The sequence below is a fragment of the Penicillium psychrofluorescens genome (assembly GCF_964197705.1).
Source record: "Penicillium psychrofluorescens genome assembly, chromosome: 3".
In the NCBI taxonomy this organism is placed as follows: Eukaryota; Fungi; Ascomycota; class Eurotiomycetes; order Eurotiales; family Aspergillaceae; genus Penicillium; species Penicillium psychrofluorescens.
This window is the reverse complement of record NC_133441.1, coordinates 1,495,222-1,517,058: the sequence shown is the minus strand read 5'-3', so window position 1 is coordinate 1,517,058 and position 21,837 is coordinate 1,495,222. Positions and strand designations below refer to the sequence as shown.

General features: G+C 51.7%; 10 protein-coding genes across 10 annotated transcripts; 4 read left to right on the top strand and 6 right to left on the bottom strand.

Moving 5' to 3' along the window:
• Positions 1-338: 338 nt before the first annotated feature.
• Positions 339-1,694, top strand: PFLUO_LOCUS4703 (pre-60S factor rei1; the record flags this gene model as incomplete). The annotated part of the gene is made up of 1 exon (XM_073782080.1): positions 339-1,694. One exon carries the CDS (start codon positions 339-341, stop codon positions 1,692-1,694), a length of 1,356 nt encoding a protein of 451 aa, XP_073638771.1.
• A 1,265-nt stretch (positions 1,695-2,959) lies between these two features.
• PFLUO_LOCUS4702 (cell agglutination protein Mam3) lies at positions 2,960-5,059 on the bottom strand (the record flags this gene model as incomplete). The annotated part of the gene is made up of 1 exon (XM_073782079.1): positions 2,960-5,059. One exon carries the CDS (start codon positions 5,057-5,059, stop codon positions 2,960-2,962), a length of 2,100 nt encoding a protein of 699 aa, XP_073638770.1.
• A 652-nt stretch (positions 5,060-5,711) lies between these two features.
• PFLUO_LOCUS4701 (uncharacterized protein) lies at positions 5,712-6,324 on the bottom strand (the record flags this gene model as incomplete). The annotated part of the gene is made up of 3 exons (XM_073782078.1): positions 5,712-5,949; positions 6,041-6,195; positions 6,253-6,324. 3 exons carry the CDS (start codon positions 6,322-6,324, stop codon positions 5,712-5,714), a joined length of 465 nt encoding a protein of 154 aa, XP_073638769.1.
• A 1,490-nt stretch (positions 6,325-7,814) lies between these two features.
• PFLUO_LOCUS4700 (uncharacterized protein) lies at positions 7,815-9,089 on the bottom strand (the record flags this gene model as incomplete). The annotated part of the gene is made up of 3 exons (XM_073782076.1): positions 7,815-7,852; positions 7,908-8,473; positions 8,530-9,089. 3 exons carry the CDS (start codon positions 9,087-9,089, stop codon positions 7,815-7,817), a joined length of 1,164 nt encoding a protein of 387 aa, XP_073638768.1.
• A 343-nt stretch (positions 9,090-9,432) lies between these two features.
• Positions 9,433-10,385, bottom strand: PFLUO_LOCUS4699 (uncharacterized protein; the record flags this gene model as incomplete). The annotated part of the gene is made up of 2 exons (XM_073782075.1): positions 9,433-9,459; positions 9,489-10,385. The coding sequence occupies 2 exons, from the start codon at positions 10,383-10,385 to the stop codon at positions 9,433-9,435; spliced, it is 924 nt and encodes a 307-aa protein (XP_073638767.1).
• A 206-nt stretch (positions 10,386-10,591) lies between these two features.
• PFLUO_LOCUS4698 (argininosuccinate synthetase) lies at positions 10,592-12,230 on the top strand (the record flags this gene model as incomplete). Its single annotated transcript, XM_073782074.1, has 7 exons — positions 10,592-10,606; positions 10,731-10,773; positions 10,827-10,868; positions 10,919-10,939; positions 11,002-11,767; positions 11,816-11,891; positions 11,943-12,230. 7 exons carry the CDS (start codon positions 10,592-10,594, stop codon positions 12,228-12,230), a joined length of 1,251 nt encoding a protein of 416 aa, XP_073638766.1.
• A 264-nt stretch (positions 12,231-12,494) lies between these two features.
• Positions 12,495-14,023, bottom strand: PFLUO_LOCUS4697 (uncharacterized protein; the record flags this gene model as incomplete). The annotated part of the gene is made up of 6 exons (XM_073782073.1): positions 12,495-12,532; positions 12,589-12,917; positions 12,973-13,711; positions 13,768-13,825; positions 13,875-13,951; positions 14,008-14,023. The coding sequence occupies 6 exons, from the start codon at positions 14,021-14,023 to the stop codon at positions 12,495-12,497; spliced, it is 1,257 nt and encodes a 418-aa protein (XP_073638765.1).
• A 1,271-nt stretch (positions 14,024-15,294) lies between these two features.
• On the bottom strand, positions 15,295-16,782 carry PFLUO_LOCUS4696 (uncharacterized protein; the record flags this gene model as incomplete). Its single annotated transcript, XM_073782072.1, has 4 exons — positions 15,295-15,466; positions 15,530-15,837; positions 15,899-16,356; positions 16,419-16,782. 4 exons carry the CDS (start codon positions 16,780-16,782, stop codon positions 15,295-15,297), a joined length of 1,302 nt encoding a protein of 433 aa, XP_073638764.1.
• Positions 16,783-18,528: 1,746 nt separating this feature from the next.
• On the top strand, positions 18,529-19,835 carry PFLUO_LOCUS4695 (uncharacterized protein; the record flags this gene model as incomplete). The annotated part of the gene is made up of 3 exons (XM_073782071.1): positions 18,529-18,964; positions 19,027-19,532; positions 19,596-19,835. 3 exons carry the CDS (start codon positions 18,529-18,531, stop codon positions 19,833-19,835), a joined length of 1,182 nt encoding a protein of 393 aa, XP_073638763.1.
• A 502-nt stretch (positions 19,836-20,337) lies between these two features.
• On the top strand, positions 20,338-21,306 carry PFLUO_LOCUS4694 (uncharacterized protein; the record flags this gene model as incomplete). The annotated part of the gene is made up of 1 exon (XM_073782070.1): positions 20,338-21,306. The coding sequence occupies one exon, from the start codon at positions 20,338-20,340 to the stop codon at positions 21,304-21,306; it is 969 nt and encodes a 322-aa protein (XP_073638762.1).
• Between the last annotated feature and the right edge of the window lie 531 nt (positions 21,307-21,837).

The following is a 21,837-nucleotide window of genomic DNA, read 5'->3' as shown; positions in this document are numbered from 1 at the left end:
TGTTGCGGCCTCAGGCAGCAAATGAGGCAACCACGGGATTAGTCATGGCCGAAACAGGCAAAAGTTGTGCGACTGCTTCTTGTCCCTCCACTCGATCCATCTTCGTTGTTCGCAGTCAAGATAAAAGCCCCTTGCTCGGCTGCTTAGCTCTTGATTCTGCGCATCAGATATCTCTCAGTTCCACCGATTTGAGTCGCTTGACGCACCACAGATCGACTGGATTTTCGCCTCGACAGAGCCTGCGTGCCCCGCCGGTTACAAATACTCATCCCACTTCTTTTTTTTTTCTCCGCAACCTACTCTTCCCTCTCCCGTTTACCAGAAGAACGACCACTATCATGTCGGCCTCTTCTCAACTTCCCTACACCTGCAACACCTGCCTCGTTGCGTTTCACCGCAGCGATGGACAGAGAGAGCACATGCGCAACGACTGGCAGTATGTGGTTTTGAACCCTTTTTATCTGAGAACTATGACTGACACATTCTTCCAGCTTGTACAACATGAAGCGCCGTGTCGCTTCCCTCCCCCCGTGTCCTTGGAAACCTTTAACGAGAAAGTCCTTGCTGCCAAGGCCACCTCCAGCGAGGCCGCCGCCAAGGCCTCGTTCGAGAAGACCTGCCAGGCTTGCCAGAAGACTTTCTTCAGCGAAAACTCCTACCAGAACCACATCAAGAGTGCCAAACATAAGCAACGTGAAGCCCGCCTGAACAAGGAAGGTGATGATGCTTCCGTCATGAGTTCCACCTTCTCGTTTGGAGAACCCGTCAACAAGGAGAACGATGTGTCCAAGGTCACCGACGGTCTGAAGACTGCTACCATCGAGGAACAGGATGAGGAAGCAAGTGACGAAAAAGACGAATTCTCCACAGCCCGCTGTCTATTCTGTCGGGAGTATTCATCCGACATCGAAGCCAACGTTGAGCACATGTACAAGACCCACGGCATGTTCATTCCTGAGAGAGAATATCTGGCGGACCTGGAAGGCCTCATTCACTACCTCTACCGCAAGATCACGGAAAACTTCGAATGTCTCTACTGCCATGCAATCCGAAACAACGCCGCCGGGATCCGGACACACATGCGTGATAAGGGCCACTGCATGATTGCCTTTGAATCCGAGGAGGAACAGATAGAGATTGGCCAGCATTACGACTTCCGGAGTTCGTACTCCGACGACGAAGAGGAGAAATCTACACCGGAAAGTGGCGGTGTTAAGATTAAACCCTCCAACGGCGATGATGATGAAGGCTGGGAAACCGATGCATCATCTGTGGACGAAGACGACGACGAGTTCGACTCGCATCGTAAAGCTCCGGTCATCTACCAGACCGAGTATGAACTCCACCTGCCGTCTGGCCGCACCGCCGGCCACCGTTCTCTTGCCAAGTACTTCCGTCAGAACTTGCACAATTACCCCACTGCCGAGGAGCGAGCTACCCGCCAGCTTGCCATCGAAAATGGAGAAATTGAAGAGGAGGAGAAGCCGCGCGGCCGCAACGCCAACCGCACTCTCATTTCCCGTGCCAACGGTGGTATGGGTATGATTGGCGCCACTGATACTCAGAAGGAGGCTGTTACCATCGAGGAACGCCGCGAGAGGACCCGCGCCATTCGACAGGAGCTTCGCTATACGGCCCGCGTCCAGAAAGCTGCCAACAGTCAGAAACACTTCCGCGACCCTCTCTTGCAATAATCGCATCAAGTGCTTCCACCTCCTACGCCTCGTTGCATGTCCAACCGGTATTCCGATCAATATGTCCACGTTTTAACTGTGCGCCAATGTGCAGCAGCATCCTCCCCTCCACAGCTCCGACACATGGGTATCATTCAGTCGCCCAAATGTGAGGGCGCGCTAGCTACATCCCAGCAGAGCTTACAATTTCCATGAACTCTGCTAGTCGATAGCCAGCGATGCCCTTCTTGCAGTTGCACCATAGTGGCTTTCAGCTTCTCATATCATGGTAACTCGGATTTGCAATCAGTACCATTAAAACAAGGTGCTCTTTCCTGCCGGGCCATTCTCCCTAGTGGATTTTCGACCTGGTCGGTTTTAACGAGACTTCATTCTCTGTCTCCCCTTACACGACTCCCACGCGGTATAAAGGATGTTTATGACTAGTTATGATGGCCTCCCAATGTTGCGTTGTGCATATTTTGGTCACCCTTAATGTATTCAATTTATGTACCTGACCTCAGCCTCATAACCTTGGAAATCACAGCCGATCCTTTCACAATGACTTCATTATTTTCGTAGATGGTGCTGTGTAAAGAAGTCTGCCTGATAATTATGCTAATCACTAAATAAGTGGTTATAGGCAAGAATATCACTCGTGAGACACCGCAGACCAATCTACAAATCTACAACATCCTAAGATGCAGGGAGGGTATGGAGGAGAAAACAGATTTGCATTTCATGTCCTGCCAGAGGATTCTTTTCGCATCGACGCCACAAGAACAAGGCGGAAAAGAAAAGAAAATTCATACCTCGACGTCCAAGTCACAGACAAGGCCCAGTGCGAGATAGAGGGGAAGAAAGCGGGCTCCTGACAAAGAAAAATGGTATGTAACAGGATGAATATGAAACAAGCGAAAAATCACGAAAATCAGGAGAAACAAGAGACAATAAACAATAAACGAAGTATGAATTGTCTCCCCTGGCAGATTCAGAGATAAATGATAGACCATTGAAGCCCGTAGGTCTTCTGGTTCCATCGCAAAACGATGCAGGGATATGGAATGATGTGCATAGTCGTGGTAATCGTACACAAATCAACCAAATCGAAATAAACTCATGTGGACGAAAGTTTATGAAACCCTTCTTTCCCCGGTTGACAGCCCAGTCAAGATCTTGTTGGTACAGAGACAAAAGGAGGCAAGGAACCCGTGTGAGCTGGAGGATGGATGATGGATCATATTGTATCAAGAGCCTGCCTTTCCCATTGACTGAGAAGTTCAAGATCAAGAGTCTTGTCGTAAGAGAGGCTGATCTTCTCCTGGACCGCTATCCAGCTGCTGTTTGGCATGGTGGTCGTCGCGCTTCTTCTTGCGGCGCTTCTTCTTCTGTGAGCCTTTGGCCGTGTTTCCAGACTTTGATCCGTCCGATTCAATAACCGGCGCATCCTTGTAACGGGATTGAGAAGGAGAATGGCTGCCTTCATGGGTTTGTAGCTCTCCTTCCGATGATGAGCTCGGGGCAGCGTGAAGGACGACTTTGCGGATTCCGTTGACATCGACGATCTGTTCGGTGATGCTGCCGCTTCGGGTCTGTCCACGGTGAGAGTACGGGGAATGGCGCTTCGATTTCTCGATGGTGGAATCGGATGATTGGGCGCTGTTCGATGTATTCGCCCGTCCATTTCCTTGTCGGGTAGACTCGGTGTGCGTCTGATCCTCGTGCTCTTCGTGAACGGATTCAGGGATCGAGACTTGAGGAAGATCTTTGTACTGCTGGGCATTGGTGGATTTGCTGATATGGTCCTGTGGGAACATCGTGCCGTACCCAACTTTCAATGCATGTGCTCCATCTTTGGCATCAGGTCCTGCAGAGGCGAGAAGACCAACTCCAATGCCGCCTGTGTAGCCAGAAGACATCGCTTGATGCGATTGTGAATCAGTTGTGCTTTGTCCAGATTCCAAATCAGTCTGTGCCGATTGGCTGGGGGAGGTGGTCCTGCGCTTGATCTTGACTGCAGAGTAACGGGTTTGTCGGGGTCGACTGGCAAGATTTGAAGGACCGAGATGCTTCAAATGCTCTCGAATCTCGTCAGTCGTTCCGCGTTGAGTGACCCAACCATCAGCTGCAGTGGTGTTGCCGTCAGGTATGCGCAATTGGAATCGTGGGGGGGGTGGTTCGACAGAGCTGCGACGTCGAACAGGTTCGATCGATCTCTTGCGAGAGAAAGGGTCGATGCCATCCAAGTCAACCAGTTCGTTATCGGTGACTGAACGAGCAGTGATGGGAGGCTCTTCAACGATCGTGCCCTTGGCAACGCGAGCCCTAGGAGCAGGTGCCATCCGCCGAATAGCTTTGTGAACATCAATGAAAACGTCAGATTCGTCAATGATCTCTTCGCCGATTAGTTCTTCAATGACATCCTCAAGGGTGACAACGCCAAGCACGCCATGATCCTCGCTAGGGTATTGAGAGACAAGGACCATGTGAGATTTTCCTTCTTGGAAGAAATTCACGATATCCAGGCAGCTGGTTTCCGGACGGGTTTCGGGAAGCGTGGCCAAGGCAAACTCGCGGACAAGCCGGCAATCTTCCGGGTCGTAAGTGATTAGCATCTTCACAAGAAGCATGCCAACGAAGTCCATTGGGTTGTCGGGTGCATGGATGGGGATTCGAGAGTATCCTTGGGAGAGGATGAGGTCCATGGTCGGTTCATCGAGAACGGTGTCGGCAGACATAGTGAAGACATCCTCCATGGGCGTCATGATCGTTCCCACGGATTTCTCTTTGAGGTCCAGAACCGCACTGATGATCGTGACTTCGTCCGAGTTCAGTTGTTCGCCGGCTTCTCCGAGGGTTTTGTGGAGAGTGACTAGTGTTTTCAATCCGGCCTTTTTGTAGACCGTGCCATGATCTTCCCCGAGAAGCCTGTCGAGCAGCTTGGCAACAGGCCATGCAACGGGTGACATGATGTACATCAGAACCAACACACAGGGTGCCATCCACGCACCGATCGGGAGTCCATAACGGACACAAATCGACTGAGGCACGACTTCACCGAAGATAACGATCAATACAGTGCTCCCCAGCACTGCGGGCCAACCACCACCCAGTGATCGGTCGAGGACAATAGGTAAGGTCTCGTTTGTGATGACATTGCTCAGCAGCAAAGTGACGAGAACCCAGTGCTTTCCATGTTTCAACAGGTTCAAAACACTCTCCGCGTTCTTTTTCTCCGATCCTTCCCCAGAGGTTTTGATGACTTGCAGGTAGATTTCATCCTGGCCCATGAGGGCAATTGTCAGACCCGCAAAAGCTCCACCGCACAAGACAAGGGCAGCTGAAACACCTAGGTACAGCCACAGATTCGGGTCGTCTGGATCCATTGGAGGTTCCGCATCGCGGGCGAGGAGGGAAAAAGGAGGGGTGACGGGAGCTGAAGAGATCAGAGGAAACTGGGCGAGAAAAAGAAAAGAAGCTTGGCCAAGCTCAGCACGACAGGCCGAGCGGCCAGGGAGCGGGTTGACAGAGGATTCATCAGCGACAATGGGGATGAGAGTGAATTGTTACTGAAAAACAATTGCCATGACGTGGGCGACGATGATGACGTTGGATTCAAAGGAAAGGACCGCAGATGCGGGGAAAGGGGAAAGGGCAGCAGACAACGAACAATGAAAGCAGGAGGTTAAGCGACACACATCCAGAGCTGAGACTCCAGGGAGACAGGAGGAGGAGGAAGGAAGTGCCGATTGAAAAAAAAAAGTAGGTTACCGAAGATGAGGGAATTGGAAGGTGGAGCACGCAGGCAGTCACGGGATTGTTAGCTACCGACCGACCGTGCTGACATGCCAAGAAGTTCCACAAACCGAGGGGCAGCAACGACACAACCGTGGTTATTCATATTAGAACCCTTCCACCGATAGTCTCAGTCGGCTGGTGTGCTCGGTGCGATCATCCTCGCGGTCGTCTTTACGGCAGCGTTCAGCCATTCGAGTGACCAACCGGCCATTGGTCTTCCGGACCTCGCGGATGTGGCTGTCAAGCTTTCTCCTTGGGCCCACCGGGGATTTGGCGTTGCGAGAAAAACCCGTCCTCACGCACGAGATCATGGATCCGCTGCTTTAGTCCGGTGGCCTTCTTCACGGCTTCCACCAGAGAGAGATTTTGTCTTTCGGCAACGGCAGCCATATCTTCTCCGTGCGAGTGCATGGATACGGCCAAACGCTGCTGAGTAGCGGAAGAGATGGTGGACTCCATGTTGACCTCGAAGTTTTGGCTGGTCGAGGTCAGAGTTGGGTGGAGGTAGGCGGCGAATTGTTCCGTCAGCCGGGCTCCGCCAAGTGGTTGCCATCTGTTCCTGGAGGGACTTGGTCGTCGAGGCCGGGATCTCCGCGTGTTTTCGGTCCGCGAAAAATTTGAGCGCTGCTATGCGCTTATCCCAGTCCACGTTGGCGGTCGTCAACTCGCTCTGTAGGCAGTTGGCATGCTGCACGGCATCGGTGTTTGGCTGTGAGCCCCTGGACTAGGCGGCGTTGGCGAATTAGACACGCCCCTGTTGACGGGTAGGAGTAGCGCGAACGGTTTGCAGCTCCAGAGAGGAAGCGGGGGCAAGGGAAGCCTCGACGCGGCTCTGTTTGGCGGCCTCGGTCATGAACGAGTTTGGCTTTTTCGACTAACAGATTTTCCTTGATCGAAGTCGTCCCAAGGGTATTGGCGGGCAGGAACATGACGAACGTAGGCTAGTCCCTACCGTCGTCATGGGTACCGGCCGTGGAACTGACTGAACCCGGCCTCAAAGAAATGGATTACTGCTGCGGCCCAGGCGACCAGGAAGAGCAACAACAAGAGACAAAAGAAGGCATCCTCCATCACGTCGGTGTCCAGGTAACTCGTCCGGGTGAAATTGGTGATGATGTACAGTTGTACATAGCAAATGTGGAAAGAGGAAAGACGGCTGCGGACGGTGTGTGTTGAAGTGGGTGGTTTTGCGGAGGCCAAGGAGAGAAGGAAGAATAGAAGGAAAGCCTGGGAAGGCGGGCACCAACGGTGAATGATTTTCCAGTTTAGCAGGCATCCTCACTTTTACCATCAAATGCTGGCTGCGAGTCTACTAGAAATCTGGCCACTCGTTCAACCCCCCCTGCTGCGTTCGAGTTGAAAAGCCAGAACTACACTGACCAGCAAATTCTAGGGGGACATTTTTCCTTTTACTAACAACATTCGAAAACTACTGAACAGGTTGTAGAAAGAATAACAAAAGACTTTATTCCTGCTTCCTTGAATTGTAACATTCATAAATTATCACAGAGAGCCTTTGCCATTCTCCGAGCATATCCTGTCAGCAAGGCCGAAGCGTCCGTCCATGCCGTGTTATCAAGAAGAACAAGGAACAAACCAGCCACCACCCTGGCCCGGATCTGCGTAGAATTAAAAAGCCAAATAATATTCCTCTCATATAAATTGTCTTGTAATTCCAAAGTAGGAAAATATGGCGCTTTGTGGCTAATTCTGTCCCTCGACATCATCCATCGTTGAGAATAAGATGTGGTTCGTGCACCCGCCAAGCTTTGCGGCCCGCGTGGATCGGTCCTGGTTCGACGAATTGCTCTGGCTGATCAGGCACACAGTAAAAGAGAAAAATCCCGAAGTACTCAAGCTGAAACAGAAGATTATTGTTATCCCGTGAATCGATGACTTTGCTCATCTTCGAAGGTGGTCCATTTAACCCGCTGCCTCGCACGGCGTGGTGTGGCTCGGATCTTTTGTCCGCCGCACGGCGTACGTGCATACAATGCAACCAATCCGTTCCCAGCTCGCGTTTTTGTCCTCGATCACACCGCCTTACAATACATCAGAGACGCCTAGCTTCCACGCACAGCTCTTGGCACTAAGTCCTTCACATTCCCTTATCACTCTGCTTCGTGTGATCCAGAAGGAGTTAAGTTCCTGGGGTATTCAACATGACTGACAGTTGGTTTTCACAGAGTTCCAACAACCTCAATAATACCAGCCTCTATTATTTCGGCCGCTAAGCTTATGGCCTATGAGGAAGATCGGTATAGATTCTCTTGATTGATGGAAATGCTAAGCAAGTCTGCCGACCATGGTATTGTCTATTTTATAAACACTTCCTGATTGCGCTTAATATTCGAGGGTCTGCTTAATGGCATCATAGATTCCTGAAGAAAAGCCAAGTTAAAGGTGTGCGCAAAGGAAAACCAAGGATCGACTTACTGGCAACGTCAGGCAGGATAAACTGCTCGTAGCTCAATCCAGTGTGAACACTCCAGCCAGCAACCCGCTTGACAGGAGCTTCTAGCCGTAGAAAAGCACCCTCCTGGATGGTGGAGGAGACCTCAGCACCCACGCCATAGTTGATCATACTCTCGTGCACAACAACCGCTCTCCCCGTTTTCCGCACACTGTCCAGAACCGTCTGGCGATCCCATGGATAGATGGTTCGCAGATCAATCAATTCGATATTGACGCCTTTCATGGTCTTTTCAATGGCCGAAATGGCAGCAGAGCACAAGTATAGAGGCTGGCCGTAGGAAACAATCGTCAGATCCTTGCCGGGTTTGATCACCTCGGCCTTGCTAAGGGGGATGGTATAGTATTCGTTAGGAACGTGCTCCACCGCGGCACGATATAAGATCTTGGGCTCCATGAAGACAACGGGGTCGTTGCACTCGAATATGGATGAGAGGAGTAAGCCCTTGGCCTGTGCAGGTGAACGTGGTACGACAACGCGGAGGCCAGGAATATGTGCAAACAGCGCCTCCGGTGATTGCGAGTGGTATCTGTTTGGAAATTTAGCTCCCTTGCAAGTCTCAACAAGATCGGTGGTGAAACGTACAGTGCTCCGTGGCCCACTGCGCCACAAGGCATGCGTAGGACCAATCCACCCACGTTGATCCCACTGGCACCTTCCCGATACCGAAACTTGGCAGCTTCGTTCACAATCTGGTCGAAAGCGGGAAAAACGTAGTCCGCAAACTGGATCTCAGCCACTGGCTTCATCCCCTCTGCCGCAGCGCCAATGGCGAAGCCGGCAATCCCTTGCTCCGACAGGGGTGTATTAAACACTCGGTCTGACCCAAACTCGGTCTGTAAATCCATCGAGCACCGAAACACGCCACCAAAGGCAACATCTTCACCGAAGAGCAGGACCTTGTCGGAGGTAGAAAGGGCGGTTCGCAGGGCGGAGTTGATGGCTTGAAACAGGTTCAACCGTTTGCTGGTCGCCGCTGCAGGGAATTCGGGGATGCCCGATAAGGAGGAGGGCGTGTGATGTAGGAGAGGAGTGGTCTTGTAGTCGATCGGCAAGTTCAGACGTGCTGAAGGTGATGGGGCCCCCGAGTAGCAGCGTCGGGTTTGGCGGAGGAGACCCCGTACTGGAGCCCGTGGGACATTCATCGCTGGTGAGTGTGATGGGAGAGCAACAAGGAGAAAGGGCGCATGATTGTGCTTATATTATTTCTTTCCTCCTGGATTGATTGTTGCGGCGGGGGAAAGACACGACCGCCGCGGATAACCGAGGGCGGTGCAAACAGGCCAAACAGCAGGAGCTATGGCGGAAGTCCAGGGGAATAACTACTGACTCCAGGAAGGGGACATTGGAATCACTCCTGACTATGAGTGTAGGCTCAAGAATAAAGGAATCAATTCTTTTCTGTGTTCCCGCCACCAGTTTCCTCTAAGATGTTAACTAGGTAAATATATTGTAGTAAACTGATATTCAACCCAACATTAACCAATCCTAGACCTCCATAGTCTCCTCCCCCAACTAAATAGGAGAAACCCCCTTCCTAATACATGCCCGAGGGCCAGCGGAAGCCCAAATCTAAACCATGTAAAAGGCTGCCAGAGCGTGGCCTTGGGCACGGCTATCACATCACCACGTCCGCTCAGTGTCGATTCATCGCCCCCCGACTTGCCGATGAACGCCTCGACAGCCTCCCACACAATCCTCGCTGTCGCTTCCGGTTGACTCAGAAACGGCGAATGGCTCGTTCGCAGTTCCCTGTGCTCCACACTTGCGCCCATCTCCCTTGCCATACCCACTGACATCCGCTGCGCAACCACCGGCAAACCTCGGTCCTCGACGGTACCAATATACCAGGTGGGCACATCCTTCCACCCTGCGTATGTGTATTCACCACCCTCGAACAACGCTTTCAGGCTCTGCGGACGAAGCTGGGAGACCCAGAATTCCGCTTCTTCTGCTGGCAAATCGTGGTAAAAGAGCTCGCGTGGGGGTGTGACAAGCTCGGCATAGCCGGTTGCGCTATTGACACGCCAGGAAGGAGGCGGATGACCGAGGAACGGGTCCATAAAGGTGAAGCCTGTTAGGGTATAGCCGGTAGCTATGAGGATGAGGCCGATAACGTATCCCGTTGGAGAGGTCTCGGTGGTGTCTCGTGGCCGCGTGAATCCCCCGACCGCACTATTGCCCACCATGCCACCATAGGAGTGTGCAATGACTACCACATTGCGCCCGTGGGTTGTCTCCTCGGAAATAGCTTCGCGGGCAGCATCGAAATCGTCTTTGAAGGTCGCAGCTGGGTTCCCCGCCGTCGAAGGGAGGGTCACGGAGACGCAATTCAACTCATGCTGCCCATGGAGGAGTGTGGTGAGCTTGTCGTAGCATTTCGGTTGATGCCAGGAGCCAGGGATGAAGACTAGCGTCGGTAGAGCATTATCAGTAGGCATCGCAGAGGATGGGATGGCGCTTGATTCCGCTAGTTAGCTCTAACCCATTCGGGCGGTGAGGGCTTATCTTATCTGCCGGCACACCCACACTTGTGCAACCCGCACATTTTTGCGGTGACTCAACTCCTCCGTCTCTTCTCTTCTCTACTTCCCCATTCACTATTCCCACCACTTCTGCTACCATAACAACTCCCACTCCATTCACCATGGCCAAAGGAAAGGTATGTACTTCCAATTGCTCGTCCACCTTCCCCTGACACTTCCAATTCCTCCCATGCTTCCAATACTGCCAGACCGCCACTTCCCCGACTTGTTTTTCCGCGGGCTAACATTTCCATCGCACAGGTTTGTCTGGCTTACTCGGGTGGCCTCGATACGAGCTGCATCTGTATGCGCCCCTGTTGCTCGTTCCAATTGCACCTGCTGATATCCAATTTGCAGTGAAATACCTGATCGAGGAAGGGTATGAGGTCGTGTGTTTCAGTAAGTCGTTGTGTAACATGCTTGTCTGTCCTCTGCTAATGGGTGAACAGTGGCCGATGTTGGCCAGGAAGGTACAATTCCCGGAAATCCAATACCTCCCCGGACCGATCTCTGACCCGAATCCATTTAACAGAGGACTTCGAGGCTGCTCGCGAGAAGGCCGTGAAGATCGGTGCTCTCAAGTGCGAGATTGTCGATCTCCGCCGGGAGTTCATCGAGGAGCTCTGCTTCCCCGCCATTGCTTGCAATGCTGTCTACGAGAATGTTTACCTGCTCGGGACCTCCCTGGCTCGTCCGGTCATTGCCCGTGCCCAGATTGCCGTGGCCCAGCGCGAGGGCTGCTTCGCGGTCTCCCACGGCTGCACTGGCAAGGGTAACGACCAGGTCCGCTTCGAGCTTGCCTTCTACGCCCTGCAACCCAAGATCAAGGTCATTGCCCCATGGCGCGACCCCGTCTTCTACCAGCGTTTCGCTGGCCGCAACGACCTCCTCGCCTATGCCGAGGAGAAGGGCATCCCCGTCACGTCCACCAAGTCCAAGCCCTGGAGCATGGACGAGAACCTCGCCCACTGCTCGTACGAGGCTGGTATCCTGGAGGACCCTGATACCACTCCTCCGGCCGACATGTGGAAGTTGACCCAGGACCCTCTGACGGCTCCCGATCAGCCCGAGGACTTCACTCTCACCTTCGAGAAGGGTGTTCCCGTGAAGCTTGAGTTCACTGAGGGTGGCAAGAAGAAGACTGTCACTGACTCCGTCGACGTCTTCCTGACTGCCAACACCATCGCCCGCCGTAACGGTGTTGGCCGCATTGACATTGTTGAGAACCGTTTCATCGGTATCAAGTCGCGTGGCTGCTACGAGACACCTGGTCTGACCATGCTGCGCAGCGCTCACATGTGAGTCCTTTCCCAGAAAGTTGAACTCCGTCGTCTAATCTTGCACAGCGACCTGGAAGGTCTTGTCATGGACCGTGAGGTCCGCGCTCTCCGTGACCAGTTCGTCACTGTCAACTACTCCAAGGTTTGTAAATCCATATCACCTACTGGGCCATATCTCTAATCGGTATTAAAGCTCCTCTACAACGGTCTCTACTTCTCCCCAGAGCGCGAGTTCCTGGAGTCCTCCATTACCGCTTCCCAGAAGTCCGTCAACGGCCAGGTCCGCTGCCGCGCCTACAAGGGCACCGTCTCCGTCCTGGGCCGCTCATCCGACACCGAGAAGCTGTACGACATGTCCGAGTCCAGCATGGACGAGATTGGCGACTTCTCGCCCGCCGAGACCACCGGTTTCATCACTGTCTCTGCTATCCGTCTGAAGAAGTACGGCCAGATGAAGGCCGAGGCTGGTGAGAAGATGTAAAACAAAAGCGAACAGATGCTTTTGTTCGGCTTCAGTTGATTGGAATTGCTATATGTTGACCGTCACTGGCATCCACCCCCGCCGAAAACAACACAGCGGACCTGATGTAATTAAATGTGATGATGTATAATGGGATAGAAAAATTGCAATGCTGCGGGAATTTATATTGCGGGTTTCGTAGGGCCAAACGCATGTTTGCTCTAGATAAATAGATCCATCACTATATGCCGGGATGTCTCTTCATCCAGGTGATTGGTCGGCCCATCACAGATTGGCGTTGACGTTGACGTCGTCTTGCAGTTCTAGCCAGTCCAAATTAGCACTTAACCGACAGCAACCCAAACAGAAAAAGACTCACCTTCCCATGCATCCAAAGCTGCTTTCTCAGCATCCCAGCCCCACAAGAATTCCTGGGTCTCCCGATCTGTCCACTTATCCGGGTTTGTCCCGCTGGCAGACGCGCGGAATTGCTCATCGCGCGCCTGCTGCTCTGGGCCATCGGGCAAATGTAATGTGACCCGATTCTCAGAGCCCGATTGTTGCACGGTCTCTGCGCGCTGTTTTCGTGACTTCTCATACACTTGCAAAGCCAGTGGAATGTCTTCGTGAGATTTGATAGACGACAATACAACGCCGAGCGCGGCGGCATCTTCGACTGCCTGCGCGGCGCCCTGTGCGACATACGGTCTGGGTGAACGAATTAGTGGACATACAACTAGTCCCCAGAACAAAGAACACATACAGCATTGGATGACACGCATCACCAAGCAAAGCCACAGGCCCTCGGATCCATGTCCTCAGAGGGCGATGCAGACACAATTTCCACTCGAGCACTTCATCATCATGGACCAAATCAATGAGCTTCCGTACGTTTGAATCCCACCCTTCGTAATTATCAACCATGGCTTGCTTCGACCCCTTAGTCGTCCAAGACTCCTCGGCTTCCTGTCTATCCGGATGAAGCAGCACAACGTTGTACAGCTCATGCTTGCGCACTGGGTACGCGACAATATGCCGTCCAGGGCCCACCCACCTCGTCGCCTGCGGCTCGTCAATGAGCGTCTTCAACTCCGGATCCTTCTCCATAATGCTCCGCGGCAAGATAATCCGGTACGCTGCGTCACCGGTGGCAATTGCTTTAATCGATGGGTCCTGGAGCAGGTGCTCGCGGACGGTGGACTTGATCCCGTCTGCGCCAATGATCACATCGCCGCGGATAACTGTCCCGCTGGCTAGTGTCACGGAGGCAGGACTGAATCGTACATCTGTGACAAAGGAGTCCTCGCGCAGCGTCACGTTGTCGAGTTCCAATGCTTTGGCGATTAGGGCGTTGTGCAGGTCTGCGCGGTGCACGACCACTTGTTGCCCGAACGTCTTGTTCATTGGCACTGTACATAGGAGGCTACCGTCTTGCCATCGACGTACGCGAATGTGCTCCAGTGCCACATCGTGGGCGTGGATCAGCTCCGAGACGCCCCATCCTGGAAATTTTGGTGAGCAAGAATCCGGCAGGATCATGGGCTGCATGCATTCTTACGGTCAAAAAGGCGCAGCATATTTGGCGAGACTTGTATCCCAGCTCCCACTTCCATGAGCTGTTCGATCTGTTAGCATGGTTCACCACGACTAATTCAGTACTCATACCTTTGGCGCTGCTTCCAAGACTATCACACGATGCCCTCGCAACCCCAACGTCAGGGCCGCAGCCATGCCGCCGATGCCTGTGCGTGTTAGTCAAAATCATGTTCCCGTAATGCTTCCAAAAGAAAAAGCATACCAGCACTATCCAACATCAGCACAAATTCAAATAAATGACAGGGAAGACATACCCGACTACAATGACATCGAGTGGCAATTTTGCTCGTGGCGCCGCCATGCTTGTCCTCAATTCAATCGCTGAGGCGGGGATTCTATATGCAGCGGAGAAGAGGTGAACAAATCTGAAATTCTGGCGGTAGATCGATCAAGACCGGTGCTAGCTCTGGAAAGGGGCTCTATTTCAAGAAAATTCGCCTCAGAATGGGCCCGTCCGAAGGGATTGCCGGCCCACCCGTGGACCACCAACAAGAAACGGGGAATGCAAGACTAATGAATGGCTTTTTGTGCTTAAGACACATCAAGGACAGTAATTAGCTTCTTTCTCAGCCCCTGCTCCACAGGATCAGATATCGATTCTGTGCATCTCCAATCATGTGTTTCAACTGATCGGTTTTGGTGGCTGCGGGGAATCGGTACTACGTAGAATCGCACGTAAACCATGTAAACCTTGCAACATCCCAGCATCAGTGACGCTGATCACTGATGCACAATTGCCACGATCTCTACTACCAAATCTGCGACCAAAACTCCGACAGACAAATGACTTTCTCGATGCTCAACCTCAATGTGGCGTGAGCCCGGAGCCCGACGGCGATCGGGGCGAGTGGTTCCATCGGCTTTTCACGCGGACAACATCTGCCGAGCGATCACCAGAAGCAGTAATCATCAACCTTTCTCCCCGACGACTATCATCCTGTCGAAGGTCATGAGCTAGCCCGCCTATCCTAGAGTTAACGGCAAATCGTGAGTCAAATCTCTACCGATGAGCTGTGAGGTGTCGTACAAAGCTATCGCCCAGACCGGAGCTCGCCGGACGTGGCAGAATTGGTAAACGGCCAAGCTTTGTCGAGCTGTCACCTGAACACTTTCCTAGCTGTGGGACAGACCTCCGCCGTTGTTTACCTGGGGACGCTCACACGTCTTATTATGTACCATCTTTCAATTATGAAAAATTCGGATTGCGGACGCAGCCTCAGCCGCAGTACAGTTGTAGATTTCTTAGCCTCCGGATTATTGCAAGGATGTTTTGCTTCTCTGCGCTTCTCACCTTCAAAAGCATGCCCAGGCCCAGTCAACAATTCTCTGGTCTCCACAAGGCGGCTTCATCTATCCGCTTCGATTGTCGGCTCATTTGGAGCATTCTTTGCCGGAACTAACCCACATGTGCAGTGAACGGACCTCATCTACATTCCCTCGAGACGATGACCCCCGTGCAATGCCCTTTAGCGAAATTTATCCAAATCGACTAAAGTTTCTTGGTGGCGTAATAGGTACTCATGCGGTATCGAGTCTTGCCTTCGTATGGAGATAAATTCTCGAGTGCCTTCTGGCCCTCTCTTTCGATTGTGGCACAGATTTCGGGGCTGCGGGGTGTGATCCGGCATTGGAACGGATTGGGTCGCATGTTGAGACCATTCCTGCACAGTAGAACTCTTCTGTTAAGTTACCGAACATCCAAGGCTCACTGGCCAGAAACTCACGTATAGTCAAATATATCCACTGGGATCTCTCTGCCTCGCTCATCTAGAGCTTTCTCGATCCGGAATCCCCAAAGTAAGCGCGCCACAGTGATGAAGGTGCCCTGCTCCGCCAGTCCTTGACCGCTGCACACTCTCCGCCCCCAGCCAAAGGTCATGTATCCTTTCTCTCCGGGGAAGGGACGGCTATCTGAACTTCCCTTGATGTACCGATCTGGATTGAACCGATCCGGATCAGGGAACTCCCGTTCGTGATGGTGGATCGCCCACACGTTACCCTGGACCCAAGTGTTTTTGGGAATCAGCCATCCCTAGAATCGTCTCGTCAGCATGGCTATGGCGTTCAGAAAGAGGATCTTGATAGATTCATACCTTGTAGTGATCATCCCTGATAGGCGCATGCGGCTGCCCTCCAATAATCGCAACAGATCTCCACCGCAGCACTTCTTTCACGAAAGCTTTAACGTGCGGCAGATTCGGTTCGTCATCGAATGTCGGGCTGCGATGTGGTCCAACCACGCGGTCCAGCTCTTCCCATGCTTTGGGGAGTGCTTCTGGAAATGCACAGCAGGCTAGCACGAACGTAACAAGCGTTGAGCTGGAGGTGTCACTACCTGCTCCGAATAGATTCCCTGTCAGGGAGGAGATCTCCAATTTTGAGAGGTTGTGTTTGGGTGATTCGTCAAATATACGCTTCGCGTAGCATTGCCGTGCGTCGGGGTTTTTGGCTGCCTCTTCAGCCAGAGCGTAGAAAAATGGCGTGCCGCGGCCTTGACCGCGTCCCAGACCGTGCTTCCAGGGTGCCATCCAAGTTGGGAACTTTGCCAGGACTGGAGAATGTGAACACGCTGCATCCGAGAAGTTTGTAGCCAGGATAGTAGGCAGTACTCACAAGGAAACGACTCCATCAGCATAGGAAACGTCTTCCCAGGCACATTCAACTCAGCAGCACGCTGCATCCAAGCGATAACCTCTGTGATAATCGGATCCGTAAAGGTAGCAACCCGTCTCCCAAATCCAATAATCGAAACTACGCTGGTAGCATAGCGCTCAAAGTGCTTCACGTACTCCTTCGGCTCGCGCAAAAGATCAAATGCAACGACCTTGCTCTCGTCATTTTGGAACCCGCGATAATTCCGGACCTGCTGCAGCCCAACTCCCATATGCGTCACTTTCCGATGCAGCCGCCACCGGTCACCGTAGTACATGTTGACTAGATTCGACTGGCCTGCGCCAAGCTCGCTGAAGACCACCATTCGGGGACGGGAGGCGTAGATTGCAGCGCGCTTGTCTAGGAGTTCGGATGCGGCCCAGGCGTCGCAGATCCAGATTGTTGGGCGGCGGCCGGTCCAGAATGTCAATATTGGGGTGTTGTAGGAGCGCGCTAGATGTTCAAAATATATCCATGGTTTTGCGTCGGGGAGGAGATGGGTGTTCCCAATTATGGGGAGAGGAAATGGGCCTGGAGGCTATTGTTTCTGTCGGTCTAGAGCACTCTCTTGTATATTGGAGGTCTGGGTGAGACTTACCATCCTGAAATGTAGATAAATCATGTATCCATAGTCGGCGACAAGCATGATACTTGCAACAGCCCCAAGCGTCAAAGCTACCATGCTGAGATCGAGACTCTGCAGTGCTGGGTGGTTTAACAGCCGCTGTGCCTGCATCAGAGCCAGTAGCTCCTCGAGCTTTCCTACTATCATCTTCAAACCCGAATGTGGCTTTTGGTAAATTTAGTGAAAGCGATCCGTCCTTCCATAAATGTCTTGATTTCGGTGGCAACTTAGTTCTATTTATGTTCCCTTGATAGAAACCCAATAGCGTAAAAATATACTCCTCCCATATTTATCAAGTGCAGACCTCCACCCCCACTTCGTTTCACAAGTTCCGAACCCCAGCTGGAATGTGCGGGGCTTTTTATCGCTCAATAACTATTGCAACATGGGGCATACCTCCCACAAGTGATTGTCCATGCGGAAGTGGACAAAGCCTGGTCCCAACGAATCGTTGTACGTGATCGTCGGCATTGAGTGTGGAACCCGTTTTTTCAAGCTGTCTCCGTGATCTGCCAAACTGGTGGTATACGATACACAGAGTCATGCCATATCAATCAAAGACTGCGCTATCGATATGTACATAGGGTCCGGAGTGACATACATCGTGATTTGTAGAGCACACAGGAGATCTCGCTATGACATGTATGATCAAACAATACATTCAATCTTGTGGGGCAGGCCCCAGCTTCATTCTGCCATGGCTTCTGGGGTTGTGGGGATTGCGGGGTTTGCAGGGATGCAGAACGGAGCGAGCCATTTCATGGCTGATCCTCGGGATTTGGCATGTAGCTGAAGCCGAACTAGAATCAGGAATCGCGCATATATGTAGCGAACAGTTCAAGGCAACAAAGTTGCAGTAAAAACATTCGTTGCTCATACAAATCGATGCTTTGCTGTTTTTTTTGTTTTTTATTTTTATTTTAGATTGTTGATCCCGCTATGGCAGACAGTATTACGAACACGACACTATGGCAGAATCGAAAATGTCTCTTCTTCTGCTGCCTTGTCTCCATGGCCAATATGCAGTACGGCTTTGATCTCGCTGCAGTCGGCTCATTGCAGGCAATGCCGGGATTTCTGAAAGTATTCGGATATCCCGATCCGAGCAGCGATATTGGTTATGGAATTGACGTATGCGCAAGATCGAGAGAAACGGGATAATATACTGACACGAAATGTATTCAGAGCACCGTGCAGCAACTTATCACTTCACTTCTGACGCTTGGATCATTTGTCTCCTCGCTCGTCGCCGGCTTTTTTTCTATATATCTTGGTCGACGTGCTGCTCTGTGGCTCGCTTGCGTTGTGAATGCCATCGCATGCGCAATCCAAATTGGAGCACCTTCTCCGGGCGTTCTATATCTAGGCCGTCTACTATTAGGGTTTGCAAACGGGTTTCTCGTCACTTTTTCCAACATCTATACAGCAGAAGTAGCACCGCCTCATATGCGCGGTGTGATGGTTGCGCTTTTCGCATATTGGGTCAATATCGGAAGTATTCTGGGTGCTGTCGTCGACAATTATACCCAATCCCGTATGGGTCCCTTATCATATCGCATTCCCCTGTCCTGTTTGTATGTTGTCCCGACACTACTGTTCATTGCCTTGTTTTTTGTTCCCGAAAGTCCACGGTGGCTTCTGCACCGTGGAAAGGAGGAACCCGCGAGAAGAGCACTAGAGAAACTAAGAGGGAGTGCTTTCGCAAATGTACCCTCTGCGTTTTCAAGTGACGCTCAGCGAAGTAGCACGGAAGAAACTGCGAGTGTCGGAAGTGCGTCGGTTGTGCCTTCATTATTGGAGCTAGAGTGGGCCGAGATGGTCAAAGGTGTCGAAGAGGAAAAGCGAACACAGAGCAATGTTGCTGCAGTGCATATGTTCAAAGGTAAATTCATCGTATCAGATAGCATTCTGAAGACTGATTGGAAACTCCCTCTGGTTGATCAGGTGTCGACCTTCGCCGAACACTGCTGTGCTATGGCATTATTGCCTGCCAAACCGCATCTGGCGTTTGGTTCCTAATCGGTTATCAGACGTATTTCTATACTGTATGTGGCATCTCGCGAGCGTTCGAGTTCTCGATTATGAACACTTGCTTCGGCTTCCTGGGCGTCAACGTCGGCATGTTTGCCATTCGCCACCTGCTCGGTCGGCGCGCCATCCTGATGCTGGGAGCAATGGCATGCGGATTATGCCAATTAGCAAGTGCCATCGCGGCGACTGTTAGCCCGAACACTTTACCCACAGGTCAGACGCTGGTGGCATTCACGGCGCTATTCATGTTCTTCTATAATGGCTGTGTCGGCGCAGCTAGCTACCCAGTCGCAACGGAGCTGGTCAGCTCACGATTGCGTGCGTGGACGGTGGGTACAGCCACGTCATTGGGATACCTGCTAGCATGGCTAACCAACTTTTGTACACCGTATTTCATCAACCCCGAGCATCTTGATTGGGTATGTTTTCATGCTACGCCTCGTGGAGACAGACAAAGATAACTAATCGTGTTGACTGTACAGGGCGCTCAGTACGGATATATCTGGGCTGCATCTAATTTCCTTTGCGTCCTATTTTTCTATTTCCTCATGCCAGAGATGAAGGGTCGGTCTCTAGAAGAGCTAGACGAAATTTTTGCAGCTGAGGTGCCAGCCCGCAAGTTCCAGTCTTACCAATGCCTTATCAGAGAGGCCGCGAGACTTGACGCTGTTGATGCAATCCATGCAAAGGCCCCTGTCGATCAAAGGGGTGAGAACGACTGATTGAATCTCTTTCAATGCCTTTGAATATATATATCAAGGCCATATGGCGATGCGCATAGGAATGGTGGCTAATCTATACTGTCCTGCTGTACCAATTGACAGCTATCCTGGCAGTTCAGAAAATATGAAGCGGATGTTAGTTCCTCTTAGATGTGTTGACGCTTTTGTGGCTGTCTGGGGCCAACCGTTATCTCAAGTATCCGAAAGCACCCTAATCCCTTTTAGGTTGACCAAAAGAATGATCTTCCTATAGGTATGTTGTCAAGTTAGTTATTGTCCATGCCGTCACACAACCAAGTAGACTTAGTCTGGTGCGTCATTTGGCCCCAAGGATTCCAATCTCCGGTTCTTATCCCCGCCGTTGCTTCCCGGTTCTTATTTCCGCCGTCGATCCCCCACTTGCTTGGTTTGTTATAAGAGTCCCATAGAACCAGTACTGTGTAGATTTAAATAGCCCGAGAACCTACCACCTCAAATAACCACCAATATTATTCCCAATACAATGAGCGAAATCCTCGTCCTAACCTGCCCCAGCGGCAAGCAATGCGCGCATCTAATCCCCCTCCTCTACAACAAAGGCAAATTCAAACTCCGCCTAGCCACGCACTCCGAAGCATCCAAATCCAACCTCAAATCCCTCTACCCAGATGCCGAAGTTATCCAAGCAGACATAACCTCCCAATCTGCTTGCCGTGCCCTCTTATCCGGCGCAACGGCTGTCTACCATGTCGGGCCCTCCCTCCACTCCCGCGAAATGGACATGGGCATCAACATGATCGACGCCGCCGTCTCCGAGAGTCAGAAACCGGGGAGCTTGTTTAAGCATTTCGTTTTCTCTAGCGTGCTCTGTACGCAACACCGAAATCTCATGCAACACGATCTAAAATGTCGCGTTGAGGAGCGCCTGTTTCTCAGTCCGTTGAATTTCACGATTCTTCAGCCGACTAACTTCATGGATGCATACCCTGTCACTCAGCTAGCGGGTCAAGATAGTCCATCGATCCAGAAACTTTGGAATCCGCACATCCCGAATAGCGTCATCGCACTCCGGGATCTAGCTGAGGCGGCTTCAGTGGTGTTGAATGAGAGGGAGAACCATTACTTCGCGCAGTACCCCCTTGTCTCGACGCTCCCGGTTGCAGATGCGGATATTGTTAAGGTTATAGAGAGACACATTGGGAAGTCTATTGAAGTGAAAACACCTAATTTTGAGGATGGAGTTGAAACCGTTATTCGCTATCTTTTTGCTGGAAAGCGGGATGCTGTTTATGCGGGTGAGGGCGTGGATGAAGATTTGAGGAGACCGGCTGCGGATGGGGATCTTCGACCTGATATTACCAGGGATGAGGCAGAGCGACTTGTGTTGTTCTATAATCGCCGTGGACTCAAGGGAAATCCGAGCGTATTGCGGTGGTTGCTAGGGAGGGAGCCGACTAGTGTTGAGGAGTGGGTTAAGCTGCAATTGAGTTAGTTCATGTAGCTATAGCCCGTAGTAGAGCGGAAGTGCTAATTTTAGAGCCGTCTGCTTATATGTCCATATCGTGTTCAATTCGTAGATAGACAGCTAGGAAGATAGATCCTATAGGTGCTCAGAGTGATATATGCAATACCGATGCCTCTAACACTGATGATCCTAGGAGTACAGGCCAGGATTAGGTTTTCCCATCTACCTCGGAATTAAACAACCCCTTCATCTTTTTAACCTCTACCAACGGTACCGAAATGGGCATCGATGACCAACTCGTTTTCATCTCTCGCTACGTAAGACCGATTACGGGAATTTATTTTCCGCCCAGATCTATATGGCATGAGACCGGCGCAACACACCTTCATCATCAGAGCAAATACTTATTCGCAGACTCTGGAATTTGCGAGTATTTGTATTTGCAACAGCCCTACCCGGTTGTTATCACACTCTGGGTAGCGACAGAAGGCCTCTCCCAGCTCAACGATAACGGCTCCATTTGCGCCCTATTTACATATATTAGTAACGACTTATAAA